The 17,273-nt window shown below is 37.9% G+C and overlaps 1 protein-coding gene across 2 annotated transcripts in view; it reads right to left on the bottom strand.

Moving 5' to 3' along the window:
- Nucleotides 1–2,545: 2,545 nt before the first annotated feature.
- DLGAP5 (DLG associated protein 5) overlaps nucleotides 2,546–17,273 on the bottom strand; it is a 39,178-nt gene continuing 24,450 nt past the window's right edge. For both annotated transcript variants that reach the window (XM_082735063.1, XM_082735062.1), the window contains exons 14-19: nucleotides 15,329–15,548; nucleotides 10,582–10,774; nucleotides 7,642–7,699; nucleotides 6,825–7,071; nucleotides 5,163–5,209; nucleotides 2,546–2,914 (exon numbers count right to left, since the gene is read on the bottom strand). In XM_082735063.1, coding sequence (XP_082591189.1) covers nucleotides 2,774–2,914; nucleotides 5,163–5,209; nucleotides 6,825–7,071; nucleotides 7,642–7,699; nucleotides 10,582–10,774; nucleotides 15,329–15,548 — 906 coding nt within the window. In that variant the 3' untranslated portion in view covers nucleotides 2,546–2,773. The remainder of the gene's footprint in view (nucleotides 2,915–5,162; nucleotides 5,210–6,824; nucleotides 7,072–7,641; nucleotides 7,700–10,581; nucleotides 10,775–15,328; nucleotides 15,549–17,273) is intronic.

The following is a 17,273-nucleotide window of genomic DNA, read 5'->3' as shown; positions in this document are numbered from 1 at the left end:
TATTTAGCTGTTTTCAAATCCATATTTGATACCAAATTGAGACAATCTTGGTATAGGTTATCTTGGTTCTTCTGAAATCTCCATATTTATAGAGGAAAATTAAGCTCTTAATTAGATATATCATCTGCATAACAAATTTAATAGTTCCCATTGTCAACCTTCTTAAGCATGCCTTTCTGCACTTCCTCATTACCAGCAGGCCCAAAGATTCAGACAATTTCAAAACTAAGAGGTGATCAGAGCACTTTTATAAAAGAATCAAAATATTGTTTGGTCTATTTATTGTTTCTGGAATACCATCTTCTCAGATACTTTTATTGTCACAAGTTGGGTTCCCTGGAAGCAGAGATTAGAACCCAAGAGGCTTATGGAGGAGAATCTTGACATCAACAGCTGAAGGACAAGAAGGCACACGACTGGGCAGAGGGAGAAGGTTTGGTTATTGTTGGCTCAGCCTACCCTTCAGGGGTTCTGAAGCTGGATGACCCTTTGGAGCTGTCAAGACGGGGAATAGTCCTTTATCTCTTCAGTTTAATCAGTCAACAAATACAGGCCACCTGAGAAACAGTATGATCTGAGAAGTGGCTGTCTTCAGAAAGCCTGTCTAATAGCACTTCTAACAATTAAAGGAAAAAGTATTTCAGTCCTAAAGAGGGATGCGAGCAGCATATCACAGTTTGTTAATTCCTTACTCTATTATTCTCATCTTGATTCTATCTATGATTAAGTGGAAAAACACAAGCTATAGAAAAAAGAGGGAACTTGTTCCACATAAAATTACTTAAATCCCGAGACTTGGTTCCTTTGTCTATTAAATAGTGGTATAATACACCTTTTGTAGGGTTACTGTGATCGTTGAATAAATGTTCACAAATGTTCATAAATGTTCACAAAGGGGTTGCCATATAGGAGGTCCTCAACAAATGGAAATTCTTTTTTCCCCCCATTTTTGGAAAGGCATTTGTTCTACCAAAGCAATATTTTTTCCTAGTATCTTCAAAGATTTTTCTAATATCTCATAATTCTAGAATCCAATAGCCTAAGAACACACTATCTAGTTGTAGGGTACATTAATAGCTGCTTATCCATCCATTCCCTGTTTCCTAATAGTCACGGTTTTATTCAAATATAATCCTAGATAAAATAAGGAATCCAGATTAAAGACAATCCCAAATGGATTGTCAAAATACCCCAATTTCCTCAAGAAAAACTATCATGCCTGAAACATTTTAACACTGACTATTAAAACATTTTATGACACTATATAAAATGATTGAGTAGAAGTGAACACAAATACATACTCTAAAATTTTTAATACACTAACAATATATGTGACCCCAAAAGGACCCAGCCACAGAGAAGCTGACACCAAGGATGACAGAAGGAACTGTGAACATAATTTTGGACCTTGAAACCTTTGTTGAGCTGGTGATTGTAAAGCACCAGGAATCACCCTGGGAACTTATAAAAATAATAAATTTCCCTGTTATTAAGCCAGTTTGACTTCATTTTACCATTACTAAATAGCCAAAAGTTCTCTGAACAAGTCCATAGTACATCTTACCAAACCCACCAAAAAAATCACGTTTACTGACATTGTTTTTGTTCTCATCAAGCATGCTTTGTCCTTGTGGGCAAATGTTATTTTATTATTTTGTTGCATATTGCCTTATATAGACTCTGAGTCTTTGGGTTACCTTGCACCAACTTATTTTGCATGCTCATATGCTTGGGCCCTTAGAAAAGCCCAACTTTTATATGTTTCTTTGTTCTGCATGTCTTCCTTGAATTATTCATTAATGGGATGTTAAAGCTGCTTTTATCTTTTGGTAAGACTAGGCATTCTGAGAACATTCTTCTAAGCCAGCCCCTCACATGGCCTGACTGCTCATATAGGCTCGATATAAGTTTAACATACCTTTCCCTGACAACAAAAGTGGATGTGTTTTCTTTTCTTTTTGAAAACCCCTAATCATACACATTTATAAGCTGCTGCTTGTTTGGTGAATGCCACCAGCCCTAACTCATTTAGAGGTAGAAATAACTGGACCCAGGTCTGATTACAAGCTTAGCTACTACGAATCTTCCTGGTGCTGTTATGGCCCTGTCTTCTACAATCCTAAAATTAAGAGTTTTATAAAAGAGAAAATAGTTCAAACACATTAAGTGATTGATATAATTCTTTTCAAGGGAAGAAGGCATTTCCTCCTAAAACTACCAGGTATATTAAGGGGAAAATGAAAAGAAAAAGGCAAAGATTTAATGGGTCCCTCTAATAGTTGAACTGTTTGAAACTGCAGAATGTAAACAACTTCAGATTCCAGAAAGCTCATTTAAAGGAACTCACTATACTCTGAAAAATGTAATATGCAAAGCTGCTCAACATCAACAAATTTAAGAGTCCTAGCTAAGAATAAAGCATAAGATGCAAATATTTGTCAAAGTTTAATACTATATTTTGATTAAACTGAAGAATGTTCATAAGTGCTGAGTAAGTACACTTAGTTTTAATTAAGCTTATACATTTTAAACAAGAGAGGCGAGGTAAAGTACATTTTTTATTCTGCATAGTTAATGTACAAAATATCCCCACTTCCCTCGAGAAACACTATCATAGCTAAAACACACTCTGATGAACACTGAATATTAAAACATTTTATGACACTATAAATTGACTAGAAGTGAACACAAATACATACTCTTCAATTTTCAATATGCTAATAATACATCACATTGATAATATGAAGAAAAATATTTGGATTTATTTTTAAATTCAAGATTCTTCTGGTTGTTCATCACGGAGGGGTCTTATAGGTGAAAATGTAATCAAATTACCCCCAAAGGAAATGTGTCTGGCATGATCTTGATGTCTCCTCTCCACCTGAGTGAATGTACTACTGAAGTTTAGGCCTGGCTAGAGAATAAATTCAGAGAAGTCACTAAATCAGAGTTTTCACCAATTAAGCCTTCAACATTGCAAATAGCAGGTTAATTAATAACATGAATAATATTTTGGTATATAGTAATAAAACCATTAATAGCACAATGATTTTGCTACTTACCAGTGGATCTAATTTCAAATATATATATATATATATATATATTTTTTTTTTTTTTAATTGAAAACGTATGCTAGGTACATATGCCTCAAAGATGACTAGTAATATGTAAATGGACTTCAGCAGTATATGTAGGATAAATAAAATTAAGACCATATCTCAAGCCATTTACACAGATTCCACAAATCCCAAACCATATAACTGTACCTCATAGGCCTTTTACTAATGTGATCCTACTAGGATCCTTTTCTTTGTTCCCCCTCGAGTCCTATTTCAGGTTCAAATGATGCTACAGAAGCAAGTAATAATTTGGGTCTCAACTAGACAAGCAGACCTATGGAAAATAAAATTGAGAAGTCCAAGGTCTAATATATATGAAAAGTGGAAAAGAATTCATAGGGAGACTAAATTATAAAATACCAAGACTTGTCAACTAGCTAACGTATAAGATAATTGAAACGCTTTTAATCATAGTATTAGTATAACACAAAATGTGATACAGTACATTCCAAATTTATTTGTAATATCCTATATTATCAGAACCAAGCATTCAGAGTTCAGATCTGAAAACAGGATTAAATCAGGTTTATATCAACTGGCCTGAAGATGAAATCCCTGACTCTAAGATCAAGAAAGCAGACTAAAGGTCACTACAGGTCCATACTGACACACTTCATTCTACTCCTGAGACACAGGGCAGCCCAGAAGCCTGCATGAAAAGAAGGCATATCTTTGGAAATAATGAAAGCCCACATATACAGAGATCCTTAAGGAATTAGTGGCTTAAGGAAGCCAAGTATTTTCCAGGCTTTACAAGGTTAACAAAAACTATTGCTTTTATCCTACATTTGCCTCAATGAACTTTTTATATTCTGAGATCAAAGTTTAGCAAACCAAGGCCATTTCCTGACCCATTTTAGCAACTGGCCCTGGAAAATTTCAAAGTAAGGCTATAAACCAGGGTGGTCAACCTGGCTACACATTAGAATCATCTGATAAAGGTCCTACTCCAGATTGAAATAAAAATATCTGGGGGTAGGGCTGAAAACCACTGCTATAAACAGCAGGCAAGAGTGCACTATTTTATTCATGCCACAGTGCCAGCTCTGCCTACAGAGGAATTTACAGATAATAAGCAAAACAGATTCCTAAAATTATAATGGGTTTTAGGAATATAACATATTCATATTATATTCCTAAGAGATTGTGTGCATTGTGCACCTACATCTATATATACAAATTAATATGGGAGAGAGGAGAGCTTTTCCAGGAAGGCCTCACAGAAGGGCTAAGGTTTGAACTAGATGTAGAGGCAAGAGGTCACCAAAAATAAAGGCTGGGGAGCCTCTAAATAAAATAGTAGAAGAGAGAGTAGAAGATCTACTCTCTCTCTCTCTCTATCTATATATCTATATATATCTCTCTCTAAAAGAATTAAAATGGAGGGACGCCTGGGTGGCTCAGTTGGTTAAGCATCTGCCTTCGGCTCGGGTCATAATCCCAGGGTCCTGGGATCGAGTCCCACATCGGGCTCCTTGCTTGGCAGGGAGCCTGCTTCTCCCTCTGCCTCTGCCTGCCTCTTGGTCTGCCTGTGCTCGCTTGCTCTCTCTCCGTCTCTTACAAATAAATAAATAAAATCTTTAAAAAAAAAAAAAAAGAATTAAAATGGAAATAACCCCTGATGACTAATGGTAGGACAGACATTATCTTCCCATATTATCATTATCTTCCCAAATGCATGTTTCTAAAGAAAGAAATCTTGTCTTGTTTTTTCTTACATCACTTTGAGATACCTAGCATAATTCAAGCTACAATTAGATATCTAAATATTCAAGCAATGTCATAACAAATTTGATACATAAACTATATAGGGAAATAAATCTTCAGAATGTAGTATTAAAACATGTTACATTTTTTAAAGTTTATAAACACATTTTTTCCCATTTTGAGAAAAATGAGTAACAAATGAATTTCATAGTAAATAAAAGAGTAACATATAAATCTGAAACCAACTTTGTACACAAACTGAAAAGTGAGTAATACCATTTTATAAAACAAATCTAGACTATAAAGCAATTTTTCAAATTAAGTTGGAAAACTTACCGAATCAAGAAGATGGCATTCAGTAGTAAGACTTTTAATATCAAATACTGAAAAAAACAACAAAAACCCCAACTTTTAACTTTTTAAATATCCTCGCAGTCAGGTGTTGTTAAGAAATAGACAAAAATGATGAAAAGCTCCATATATTAAGTGCTAAGATAAAAATCTAGGTCATTTTATGCTACAATATTCTTTTATAATTTTTTTAAAGAGTTTAAAAATTTATTTATTTTTGCAAGAAAGAGAGAGAGCGTGCGCAAGCAGGGGTGGGGGTAGGAGAAACAGGCTCTCGCTGAGCAGAGAGCCTGACATGGACCTTGATCTCAGGACCCCGGGATCATGACCTGAGCCAAAGGCAGACACTTAACCAACTGAGCCATCCATGCAGCCATGCTATAGCATTAAAAAAAAATGTACTTAAGGGGCGCCTGGATGGCTCAGTGGGTTAAAGCCTCTGCCTTCGGCTCAGGTCATGGTCCCAGGACTCTGGGACCCCTACCACATCAGGTGGTCTGCTCAGCGGGGAGCCTGCTTCCTCCTCTCTCTTTGCCTACTTGTGATCTCTATCAGTCAAATAAATAAATAAAATCTTTTAAAAAAATGTATTTAAATTTTTTATTAAAATTCTCATTCTTAAATTCAGTATAAAAAGAGTCTTCTAGGGGTGCCTGGGTGGCTCAGTGGGTTAAGTCCTCTGCCTTCAGCTCAGGTCATGATCCCAGGGTCCTGGGATCGAGCCCCACGTCGGGCTCTCTGCTCAGCAGGGAGTCTGCTTCCCTTCCTCTCTCTCTGCCTGCCTCTCTGCCTACCTGTGATCTCTGTCAAATAAATACATAAAATCTTTAAAAAAAAAAAAAAAGAGTCTTCTATAAACAAATCCCATGCTTATAATATTAAAGGTATCACTGAGCATCCAGGTTAGTGAATATATAGAAATCTGGGGAGAATGATGCATTTGGAACGCATGGAAGCTCTGTCCCCTTTCCCCATGCTTTGCCCTATGCATCTCTTTCACATGGTTATTCCTGATTTACATCCTTTTATAATGAATAAGTAATATACTAAGGTTGAAAGAAAAAAAGAAAAGGCACCCAAGAATATAGCTGGAGTACATTAAATGTCTGGCCAAAGTTACATTTATTTTGCCTTAGGCCCCAGCCAGAACAGCACCACTGAGGAGCAGATGAAAACAGTAGGCGAAACTATCACACATTATACTATAACGAAAGTCTAAGAGACATTTCCTATTGCAGAACAATCACAACAAAGTAGATAGGAAAAGGCATTATGAAAGAAAAATAGGGCATTTTAAAGAAAGTTTTGAGGATGTGTGTTGACAAGGAGGTAAACTAAAAAAATAAACTTTGGGGAATTTCTGAGTCTTCACAATGAAGAATCCAGATTGGTCTAATGTAAAACGCTCCTTATTTCCAACATGGATTATTAGCCGTTGTTTTTAATAAGTATACTTCCAAAGGTCTGATGTGTACAGTGGGACACTACGACATGTGCCGATTCTTATAAAGTGTTTCTTGTCAATGCCCAATTTTTCAACCTTTACTATTAGAAACTGGTTGCCAGAAGTAGTCACAATAATCTATGTATTAGTCCAAGTTCATTTATTTAACAAAGCCTCATCTAAATATATTTAAAAGAGCTCACCTGACTGAGAAATTTTAGTCTTCTCTTCCTGTAAGATGTCATTTTGTGATGGTATATTTTTTTCAGGGCTGCTCATCAAAACATCCTGTGCTGTGACTGAAGAATGTAGCTCCATCCCTTCTACACCATCTGGAATTTCTTCCTTTTCATTAGTATTAATATCATCTGCCACTTCACTAGCAAGTATAGGCAAATTCATTCTTTCACTGGGTAAACAATCCGTCTCAAAGTTTATCTTGTTTGCAGCCTGGAAGTAAAAAAGATTTTTACATTTAATTACCAAAAATTAGAAAAAATAAAAGTTTTGCTGCTATTAAAAATAAAAACAGTAGAACAACATTCTGAACACAGGCTAAAGAACACTGTAACTCCTACTATCTTGCTTCTTGAACAATTAATTCAAAGAATATTATGGCAATGGTATAATTGAAGGAAGCTTCTCAGCAAGTATCTACAATTTTCCAGTTTTGTGACTGGCAAACATTTTTTCGGGAAAGGCAAGATGCAAAATATTTTAGGCTTTGTGAACCACAGAATCTCTGCCACAACTACTCAGCTCTACCATTGTATTGCAAAAGCAGCCAGAAACAATACGTAAGTATGGCTGTTATAATAAAACCTTATTTAAAAAAAAAAAAATCTTGATGTGAGTTAACACAAAATGGGACTATGCTTTCAAACAAGACAAAGGCCTTTAAAACAAGAAGTATCATTTGAATGACTGGTTTAGATTTCTGACGGAAATTCTGGGGGTTGCTTATGGAGTTACTATATATAATGACATAAATTGTGATCTATATACTGGAGTGGGACTTACATAATTTACTTCAATTAAATCTTGTAATCCAGAATGCTGAGCTTCTTCTATGCTATTCCTAAAAAAAGAAAAAAAAAAAAAACAGATAATCAGATAATTAAACATACTGCTATCTTTTTTATTTGTGTTTTGATATTATTATCCTTCATGGGTCAAAGATGGAGCCTGGTCCAAGATCAGACCTGGTCCAAAGAAGTTAGTTTGGGACTACAGCTATAGTGGGATGGCCACACAGACTGGGTGCACTCCTCCCCAGAAAGCTCACAGCCTGTTACCATGCTGCTGAGTCCACCGGCAGTCTTGCGAATCTCACCAAATCCAGAGATACATACATACTAGGGAAAGGTTAGAATAAAGCCAACTCCTGGGGATCAAAGCAACAAGTCAGTTATTGTATACTACATTTACTTGTTAGTTATAGCTTAATTCTAGTTCTAATCTCGAAGTTTGTAACTTGTATTTCATTAAAAATACTTGGGGTATTATGCTGAGCCAAATAAGTCAATCAGAGAAAGACAATTATCATACAATCTCCCTGATATGAGGAATTTGAGAGGCAGAGTGGGGGTTTGGGGTAGGGAAGGAAAAAAGAAACAAGATGGGATCGGGAGGGAGACAAACCATGAAAGCCTTAATCTCACAAAATAAATTGAGGGTTGCTGGGGGGTAGGAGGTATGGAGATGGTGGTTCCATTATGGTCATTGGGGAGGGTATGTGCTATGGTGAGTGTTGTGAAATGTGTAAGCCTGACCATTCACAGACCTGTACCCCTGGGACAAAATAATACATTACATTTTAATAAAAATAATTAAAAAAAAAAAAACCTGTCTCAACCTCTTGCAAGTCATTTTTTTTTTAATATGTTATTTTTCTAGTTTTCAACTCCACTTTGCCTTCACTGCACAAAGTTGTTTGTATGTAAGATGATCTTTCAGGATTACTTTTGGGAATCAAGTAAGAAAAATTTAAAGAATACTTGTAATACCTTTTTTTTAAAAAAAGATTTTATTTATTTATTTGACAGCAAGAGAGGGAATACAAGTAGGGGGAGTGGGAGAGGGAGAAGCAGGCTTCCCGCTGAGTAGGGAGCCTGATGTGGGGCTCGATCCCAGGACCTGGGATCATAACCTGAGCTAAAGGTAGACGCTTAACTGACTGAGCCACCTGATGCCCCTGTAAAATCTTTTAAATACAATTATGGGTCTTCTTAGCACAAGATAATAAACTAGAGGATATATATATAAAGTAAAGCAACTTGCATTTAAGAAATGACAATAAATTGGTATTTTATAATCCACAGATTTCTAGACCACCTAAAATATTTAGTCCCAACAAAATCTAAATATAACTTGGTTCATACTAAAAAATTTGAAATTTTAAAATTTGTTCCATAAAATATTTAAGAGCAGAAACTTTCATTTGTTTCCTCTATTTCAATTCATAAGGTGTTCTTTTATTTTCTTTTTTAAAGATTTTATTTATTTACCTGACAGAGATCACAAGCAGGCAGAGAAGCAGGCAGAGAGAGAAAGGAGGAAGCAGGCTCCCGGCCAAGCAGAGAGCCCAATGCAGGGCTCGATTCCAGAACCCCAGGATCATGACCTGAGCCGAAGGCAGAGGCCTTAACCCACTGAGCCACCCCGGCACCCCGACAACCTTCTTTGCTATAATGACTGAGTATTCAATGCTATCCCATCTCCAGATTAATAATAAAACCAACAGGGGCACCTGGGTGGCTCTAATAGTAGGCACCTGCCTACTTGTAATCTCTATCTGTCAAATAAATAAATAAAATCTTAAAAAAAGTAATAAGGCATCTTTAATAATAATAATAACAATAATAATAATAAAACCAGTAGTTCTCTCTTGGTTCCAGACTACAATTTTATTTTCTCCTTACCTTAAGTTATCTTTTTCCTCACAGATTTCTGGTACATTTATGGTCCTTGAACAAGAACTATATAGATCATTGTGATGTGTTTGTGCAGAGGCCATACTCTGCAGCAAAAAGAATAGAGGCAGCCTCCAGTTTGACTAATTATAAGCTGTATTTGGGTAAGTTACTAACTTTTCATGTCTTCTCCCTTGAAAAATGGGGATCTAGTATCTCATAGGGTTGGTTCCCCTCCCCCCGCAACAGGGCTGCTCTGCAGATGAAATGAGATAATACATGTCAATAACCTAGAACCATGTCTAGCGTATAATTATTTGGTACACATGAGCTCTCCCTTATTTATGCAAGATAGCAAACTCAAGGCACTTTTGGTAGAGGCTGGTACAAAATAGCCTATCTCTCAAGGACCCTGCAGGGAAGTCCTGGCACTGGTGTTTCATAAATGATGAACCTGAAGCTAAGGGAGTTAATTAAACTCCCAAAGTTTCACAGCTCATATGCCATAGAACTGGTTTTGAGCTCAGAGCTGCCAAGCACCAGAGCTGTACTGTGTTTAGCACCAAACAACACTGTATTGCTTCTTTTCTTCTTAGTTCTGCAGAATTTACTTTGCATGCTTAAATATAACCAATAATCGATCTAAAATTGTAAACCTTAGTTCCCTCACTTAGACAATAGAAGCATTTCTTACACGTTACAGAGTCATTGTGAAATCTAATTAAAAACATAGATCTTGCATATTTTACCAGGCTAACAATCTGAATTGATTTTTAATGTCAGCATCTGTTATACTTCTTTTTAAAAGACTTATTTACTTATTTTTAGAGAGAGAGTACGCGCACGCGTACATATGCCTGTGTGTGTGTGGGGGGCGGGTGGGTAGAGAGAATCCTCAAGCAGTCTCCCTACTGAGCACAGCGCTCAATCCCACCACCCCAGGGATCATGACCCAGACCTAAACCAAGAGCTGGGCACTTAGCCAACTGAGCCACCCAGGCACCCCAGCATCTGTTATACTCTTAATGAAAACACATGAAAGAAATACCTGTTTTTAGGAATAGTTGAAAGCAAAGTCTCCTTATCGACATGCTCACTTTTGGTACCTTGAGGATCAGGATTCTGTGGTGACATCGTTTGTCTTCGATGATCCATCTCAGCCCTGCACCCAGTCACACTTTTACTGATAGACTTAGGTGTCCTATGTCTTTGAGAAAGACGTTCAGAAGAGATAGAAAGTCCTAGAAGATGAGAGAAATCATCTCAATATCAAAAAGTTCTTTCAGTCGGGCGCCTGGGTGGTTCAGTGGGTTAAGCCGCTGCCTTCGGCTCAGGTCATGATCTCAGAGTCCTGGGATCGAGTCCCACATCGGGCTCTCTGCTCAGCAGAGAGCCTGCTTCCCTCTCTCTCTCTCTGCCTGCCTCTCCATCTACTTGTGATTTCTCTCTGTCAAATAAATAAATAAAATCTTTAAAAAAAAAAAAAAAAAGTTCTTTCAGTCATTTTTCATTATACCAAACAAGACAGTGCAAGTTCTTCCTGTTACCCTACCAACTAGCCTCTTCCATAATGTTTTTTAAAGACAAATGCCTGGGACTTTCAGTTAAAGATAGTATTCAATACACACATTAGATTCTGTTTCCTCTTGACATCCCACTACTATAAGCAGTAACAGAGATCATCTTAAAAGGCAGAATGTTACAAGGACAAAGAATGCCTCCCCTTTTATTTCTCGGGAGCTTTTTTTTTTTTTTTTAAATATTTTATTTATTTATTTATTTATTTGAGAGAGAGAGAGAGAGAGAGAGCGCGCGCTCACTAGTAGGGGTGGGCGGGGCAGAGGGAGAAGCAGACTCCCCACCTGACCAGACAAACCCACATGGGGCTCAATCCCAGGACCCTGAGATTATGACCTGAGCTGAAGACAGACACTTAACCAACTGAACTACAAGGGAGATCTTACTCAGTTTTTTAAATCTGAAACACAATTTCAAGGACAAAGGGAACTAAAAAAAGAAACAATAACCAGAAAATTTTGGAAGTTGTAATGTTAGATGAGTGAGTGGGATATTATTTAGTAGACCCAAGAAAATAAATTCTAAGCCCCCAGTCACAGTCAGGAAAGAGGAGAAATGACCCAATTTATACCATGGCATCCCTCAAAAGAATTGGTGGTCTCAAGTACGTCTGGAAACAGAGATGAGAAGGGAGCTAAAAACAGAAGATTGGTTCAAAGTTAGTTTAAAGAAAGAACAAATGGAGCCCTTTCCTCATTCTGCACAGGTAGGCAACTGTCATCATGCCTCCACACCCTCACCACCCAAACCAGAAGACTAGAAAGGTTTACTTCCTGAAAAAGTGAAAGAAAAAGTCTCTGGCTTAGGGGATACCAGGTAAGGTTAGGAGATTGGTACTATATGGAAAAAAGGGGATCACAAACAAAACAGTTCAGACGCTTAGTTTTTTTCCCTCTCACCTGGCTCCTGAAAGATGGCCGGCCAGAATAATACCCTCTAGGCAACAGACAGGAAGAATCTTTTCTGGGGAGCCAACTAGCCCATGAAAAAAGAATTAAATATAGTGATGTACAGATTCCTAGCACAATGGCCCAGGTAAATCACCCCACAGTAAAGCCCCGATTACCCACGTGCTACTGGACAGAGACCTATTCTTTTTTTTTTTTTTTTTTTAAGATTTTATTTATTTATTTATTTGACAGAGAGAAATCACAAGTAGATGGAGAGGCAGACAGAGAGAGACAGAGGGAAGCAGGCTCCCCGCTGAGCAGAGAGCCGGATGCGGGACTCGATCCCAGCACCCTGAGATCATGACCTGAGCCGAAGGCAGCGGCTTAAACCACTGAGCCACCCAGGCGCCCCCAGAGACCTATTCTTAACCATAAGCAGCCAATGAATGATCACCAGACTCCCAAGGAAATCCTCCAGTACAAGAGATGGAAACAAAAACCAAACAAATGAAAGTTTCTTGTAACAAATACTGACTGTACAGGGGAAAGAAAACAGAAAAGCTATCGTTAACATCCTCAGAAAGGTAAGACAGTGCACTTAACAAAGAAGTACAGAATGTTATAAAACGGGACATTCCAAGAATGAGAAAGAGGTCTTGGGAATTTAAACTATGAGAGCAAAACCAAAAACCAAAAACAACCATGAGAGCCAACATGAAAGCTGAGGAAATAAGGAAGTAAAAAACAAGTACAGGAAAAATTATAAAAATAGTCTATTTGCCAGAAAAAAGATAAAATAGATGTTTCTAAAAAGAAAGATCAGAGAGGACCAAGGAGAGTAAATTCAAGGAACAATTCACACACACACACACACACAAGAACACACAAAAGAACACAAAAAATACACTGCACAATTCGAGGGGAAAAAAATCCACATAGTCGAACAACTCAAGACTCCAACAAAACCCTAAGAACTAAAAGTGGTTGGGATGGCTCAGTCAGTTAAGTGTCTGCCTTCAGCTCAGGTCATGATCCCAATATCCTGGGACTGAGCCCCACATCCAGCTCCCTGATCAGCAGGATGCCTGCTTCTTCCTCTGTCTGCCCCTCCCTGCAGCTTGTGCTCTCATACTCTCTCTCTCTCTGACAAATAAATAAAATCTTAAAAAAAAAAAAAAAAAAAGAGAGAGAGAAAGAAAAAAAAAGAAAACAAAAGAACTAAAAGTGGCTGGCTCTAGGGAGTGACAAATGGGGTGAGGGGCCTTCCTTGGGGGACTTTGCTTTGTCACAAGCCTCATACAAACCATGTGCTCTGTAATGAGAACTCAGTTTTAACAAGATATATTTGGGCCATAAACCTTAATCTCCCCAGTCATAAATGCCAAGTTGGGTACATGAAAGAACAGTGATGAGTTCCTTGGGAAGTTAGTGGCAAGGAGCCGTGTTACTAGCAGGAAGCAATTCCTGGGTTTGTTGGAGGTGCAGCTGCTTAGAGTAAAGAATCCAAATGAAACTACACCAGGTGTGATAGCTAAACTGACAGGAAGGTTATATATAATATACTTGAGGTGATAAATTTCCATTTTAATATAAATATTAGATAGCAGCTCAAATTTACGTTCAGAAAATTTCCCCATGGACACAGTTAAATAATAGGGAAAAAAATATCCCTTCAGCTGATTGGTATCTGAAGAGGGCTTGGCCCCTTTCTCCTTGAAAACAAACATCTAGCACTTAAAGCACTGATAGAAGTGTCCACCGAAACTTATGGAAGAGATTACTTCAGCTCTGACCTCTTATCACGTGGCTTTTAAATAATTTCCATCTACATATATAAATTCAACCTAATAAAAACAGCCTATGAAAAATAACTACTAAAAATTCATAAAGAAAAATCATAAGGTCAGTCAGAAAATCATAAGAATGGTTTTCTGAAGTATTAAAAACTGGTTTCACGGGGCGCCTGGGTGGCTCAGTGGGTTAAAGCCTCTGCTTTCAGCTCAGGTCATGATCCCAGGGTCCTGGGATCGAGCCCCACATCGGGCTCTCTGCTCAGCAGGGAGCCTGCTTCCTTCTCTCTCTCCCTGCCTCTCTGCCTACTTGTGATCTCTGTCTGTCAAATAAATAAATAAAAATCTTAAAAACAAAAACAAAAACAAAAACTGGTTTCACTCTGGAAAACAGCATGGAGGTTCATCAAAAAGTTGAAAATAGAGTTTCCTTATGACCCAGCAATTGCACTACTGGGTATTTACCCTAAAGATACAAACGTAGTGATTTGAAGGGGCATGTGCACCTGAATGTTTATGGCAGCAATGTCCACAATAGCCAAACTATGGAAAGAGCCTAGATGTCCATCAACAGATGAATGGATAAAGAAGACGTGGTATATATACACAATGGAATACTATGCAGCCATCAAAAGAAATGAAATCTTGCCATTTGCGATGACATGGATGGAACTAGAGGGTATTATGCTTAGGAAAATAAGTCAATCAGAGAAAGACAACTATCATATGATCTCCCTGATATGAGGATGTGGAGATACAACATGGGGGTTTGATGGATAGGAAAATAAATGAAACAAGATGGGATCGGGAGGGAGACAAACCATAAGAGACTCTTAATGTCACAAAACAAACTGAGGGTTGCCAGGGGGCGGAGGGTAGGGAGAGGGTGGTGGGGTTATGGACATTGGGGAGGGTATGTGCTATGGTGAGTGCTGTGAAGTGTGTAAACCTGGCGATTCACAGACCTGTACCCCTGGGGCTAATAATACATTATATGCTTAAAAAAAAAAAAAAAAAAAAAAAGCTGGTTTCACTGGAATATTTTTAAAGTAGGAAATTAGTACATTCACTGTTTCATAAAATCTGAGAAGTTTTAAATACAAATGAAAACTAAACCGAACTTCCATTTTCCATAAGTTTCATTTTAAAGCACAGCTAAAGAAGGGTGAGGGTTTGATGCCTGAGATGCTTGTGCTTATTAAATTCTAAACCAGCTGATTAACCTGAAGAAAATCACCTGACTTTTCATACTTCCATCATGTCCCTTACCTCTTGGGATCCTGTGACCTACACAGGACCATAGGGTTAAGCGGTAATAACAGATGTGAAATTGCTTAGAAAATATAAGAGCCATTTTAGAAGACACAGCATATTTCATCTATCATATACATCCAAACGCACCTTGCATATGTAAGTGAGTATGTAGTCTACTTTCCAGACTCAAAGAGACTCGGTTGGCTTCATATGAAAACTATTTTCGGCCTCTTACCTAAGCTCCCAAGTATTTCTCTCAATGAGTCTTAGCAGAACAACGAACCTGAGAAGGATTTAACAGGACTTTCGATTCTGAAAAATCCAGCATCAAACACTATTTTATCAACTTCCTTTGGCATTACAGAGGACGCTGCCTCCACAGGTTCTTCCTGCTTCATCCTCTCTCTCATCGCATTTTTTATGGCAGCGAGGCGATTTCTAGCTGCAATTCTTCCGCCATCGTCCTGTTTGGGCTTACTTGCTACCCCTGAGACAACTTTCTTCTGCAAAGAGAAATTATGTATTAAAGCTACTCATTATCATCTTAGAAGAAAAACAATTAAAACATACATAAAATATTAAACACAGTCATCATAGGCTAAGCAGTTTCCTTGTATGTGCTAACAATGCCAGAGGCCAAAGGCAAAGGACAAGCCACTGCCCTCGAGGAGTTCACAGCTTAAGGAAGGGCTAGATATAGATACTAAGAATAATAAATGTCAAGATATGGACAAAATCAGACAGCTATAAGACAAAACAAGGCTATAACCTAAGTCATCAAGAAAGGCTGACAGAAGTAGCCTGTGCTGGTTAGCCAGGCTACCAGATGGAATGAGGAAAGGTCTGAGCACAGAGAACAGCATGGCTGCAAAGCCAGAAGTGAAAGAAAATGCAGAGGAGGTAAAGTGGAAGGAGGTAAGCAACAGGTAGATTATAAAATCCCTTGCAGGTAACCATTTTAAGGAGCTACATTTATACAGAAGACATAGGAATAGAGCTTATCGATGATTTTTAATCAGTAGAGTAACATCATCAGCTTTGTGATTCAGAAAGGCCATTCTGTCCATGGCCCAGAGAAGGGACTGGAGGGTTACCAGCCAGTTAGGAAGACTACTGTACTGATAATAAGAAAAGATGACAGTAGTTAGGTTAAGGAGGAAAATGGAAAAACATGAATGGTTTCAAGAGATATCTAAGGGGGCAAACCTCAGAGGACTTGGCAATCTATTGGATATGTGTGTGTGGTAGAGATGATGAACCAGAGAAAGGACTAAAGAAGATAGCCGGGTTTCTACCTTGGACATCTAGTGAAATGCCAATACTATTCTCTGAGACAGAGAAACAGTGTCCAGATGACTTTAGTTTGGAACATAACTTAAAATCTTAAGGTACATGGAGTCAGGCTATATAGAGCTAGAGCTTAGCATTAAGTGTGGTTTGAAATACAGATTTGGGATTCATCACAGAATGGGTAAGACTGTACAGAGAGAATGTGGAAGAAAAAAAATAGAGTTGAGGTAGAAATATGGATATCACAAACATGTAAGGGATAAAAGGAAAACCAAACTGCAAACATGACTGAAGAATGGGCACAGAGGCAGGAGGAGAATCAGAATATAATCTCAAGAAAGAGGGAATCAACCACATTTAATCCTGCAGGGGGGCTGGATTTTAAAATTAAGTATCTAATAATTCAGTGACTAGAGAATCAATACTCTTGGTGATAACTGTTCTAGAGGCAGAGAGAGAGAGAGGTGAAGCTGAATTGCAGTGAGTTGGAGAGAGAAGTGAGAACCAACATAGTAGCAACAGAGTACAGACAGCTTTTTCTAGAAGACTGTCTGTGATAAGGAGTTGGGAACATCACAAGATGTTTTTTTCTTTAATGGATATAAAGATGAATTCTAATCCAACTAATTCAGACTCTTAAACATATCTAAAAACTGATGGAAAAGGAGAAAACAAGGCTAAATGATGGGATGAGAGATCAGTGAAGAAGAGGTCAGAGGGAAGGGTATCAAAGTAGAGGTAATAGTTTTAGTTTATTTGTCCCATAATCTTAACAGCAGCCTGTAGAATAAAGTAAGAGGAGACAGAGACACCTGGTGATGAGGGACAGAATTACAAGGCTCTGACTGAATATCATGCTGACATAGCCATTATCTGCAGCACTGATGACATTGATGTTTCCAGGACCAGGTACTCAGTAAGAAATACCCACAGTGGCT

Source organism: Mustela nivalis, assembly GCF_964662115.1.
Source record: "Mustela nivalis genome assembly, chromosome: 6".
NCBI lineage: Eukaryota > Metazoa > Chordata > Mammalia > Carnivora > Mustelidae > Mustela > Mustela nivalis.
Note: the sequence above shows the minus strand (reverse complement) of the source record. Positions and strands in the feature narration are given on the sequence as shown.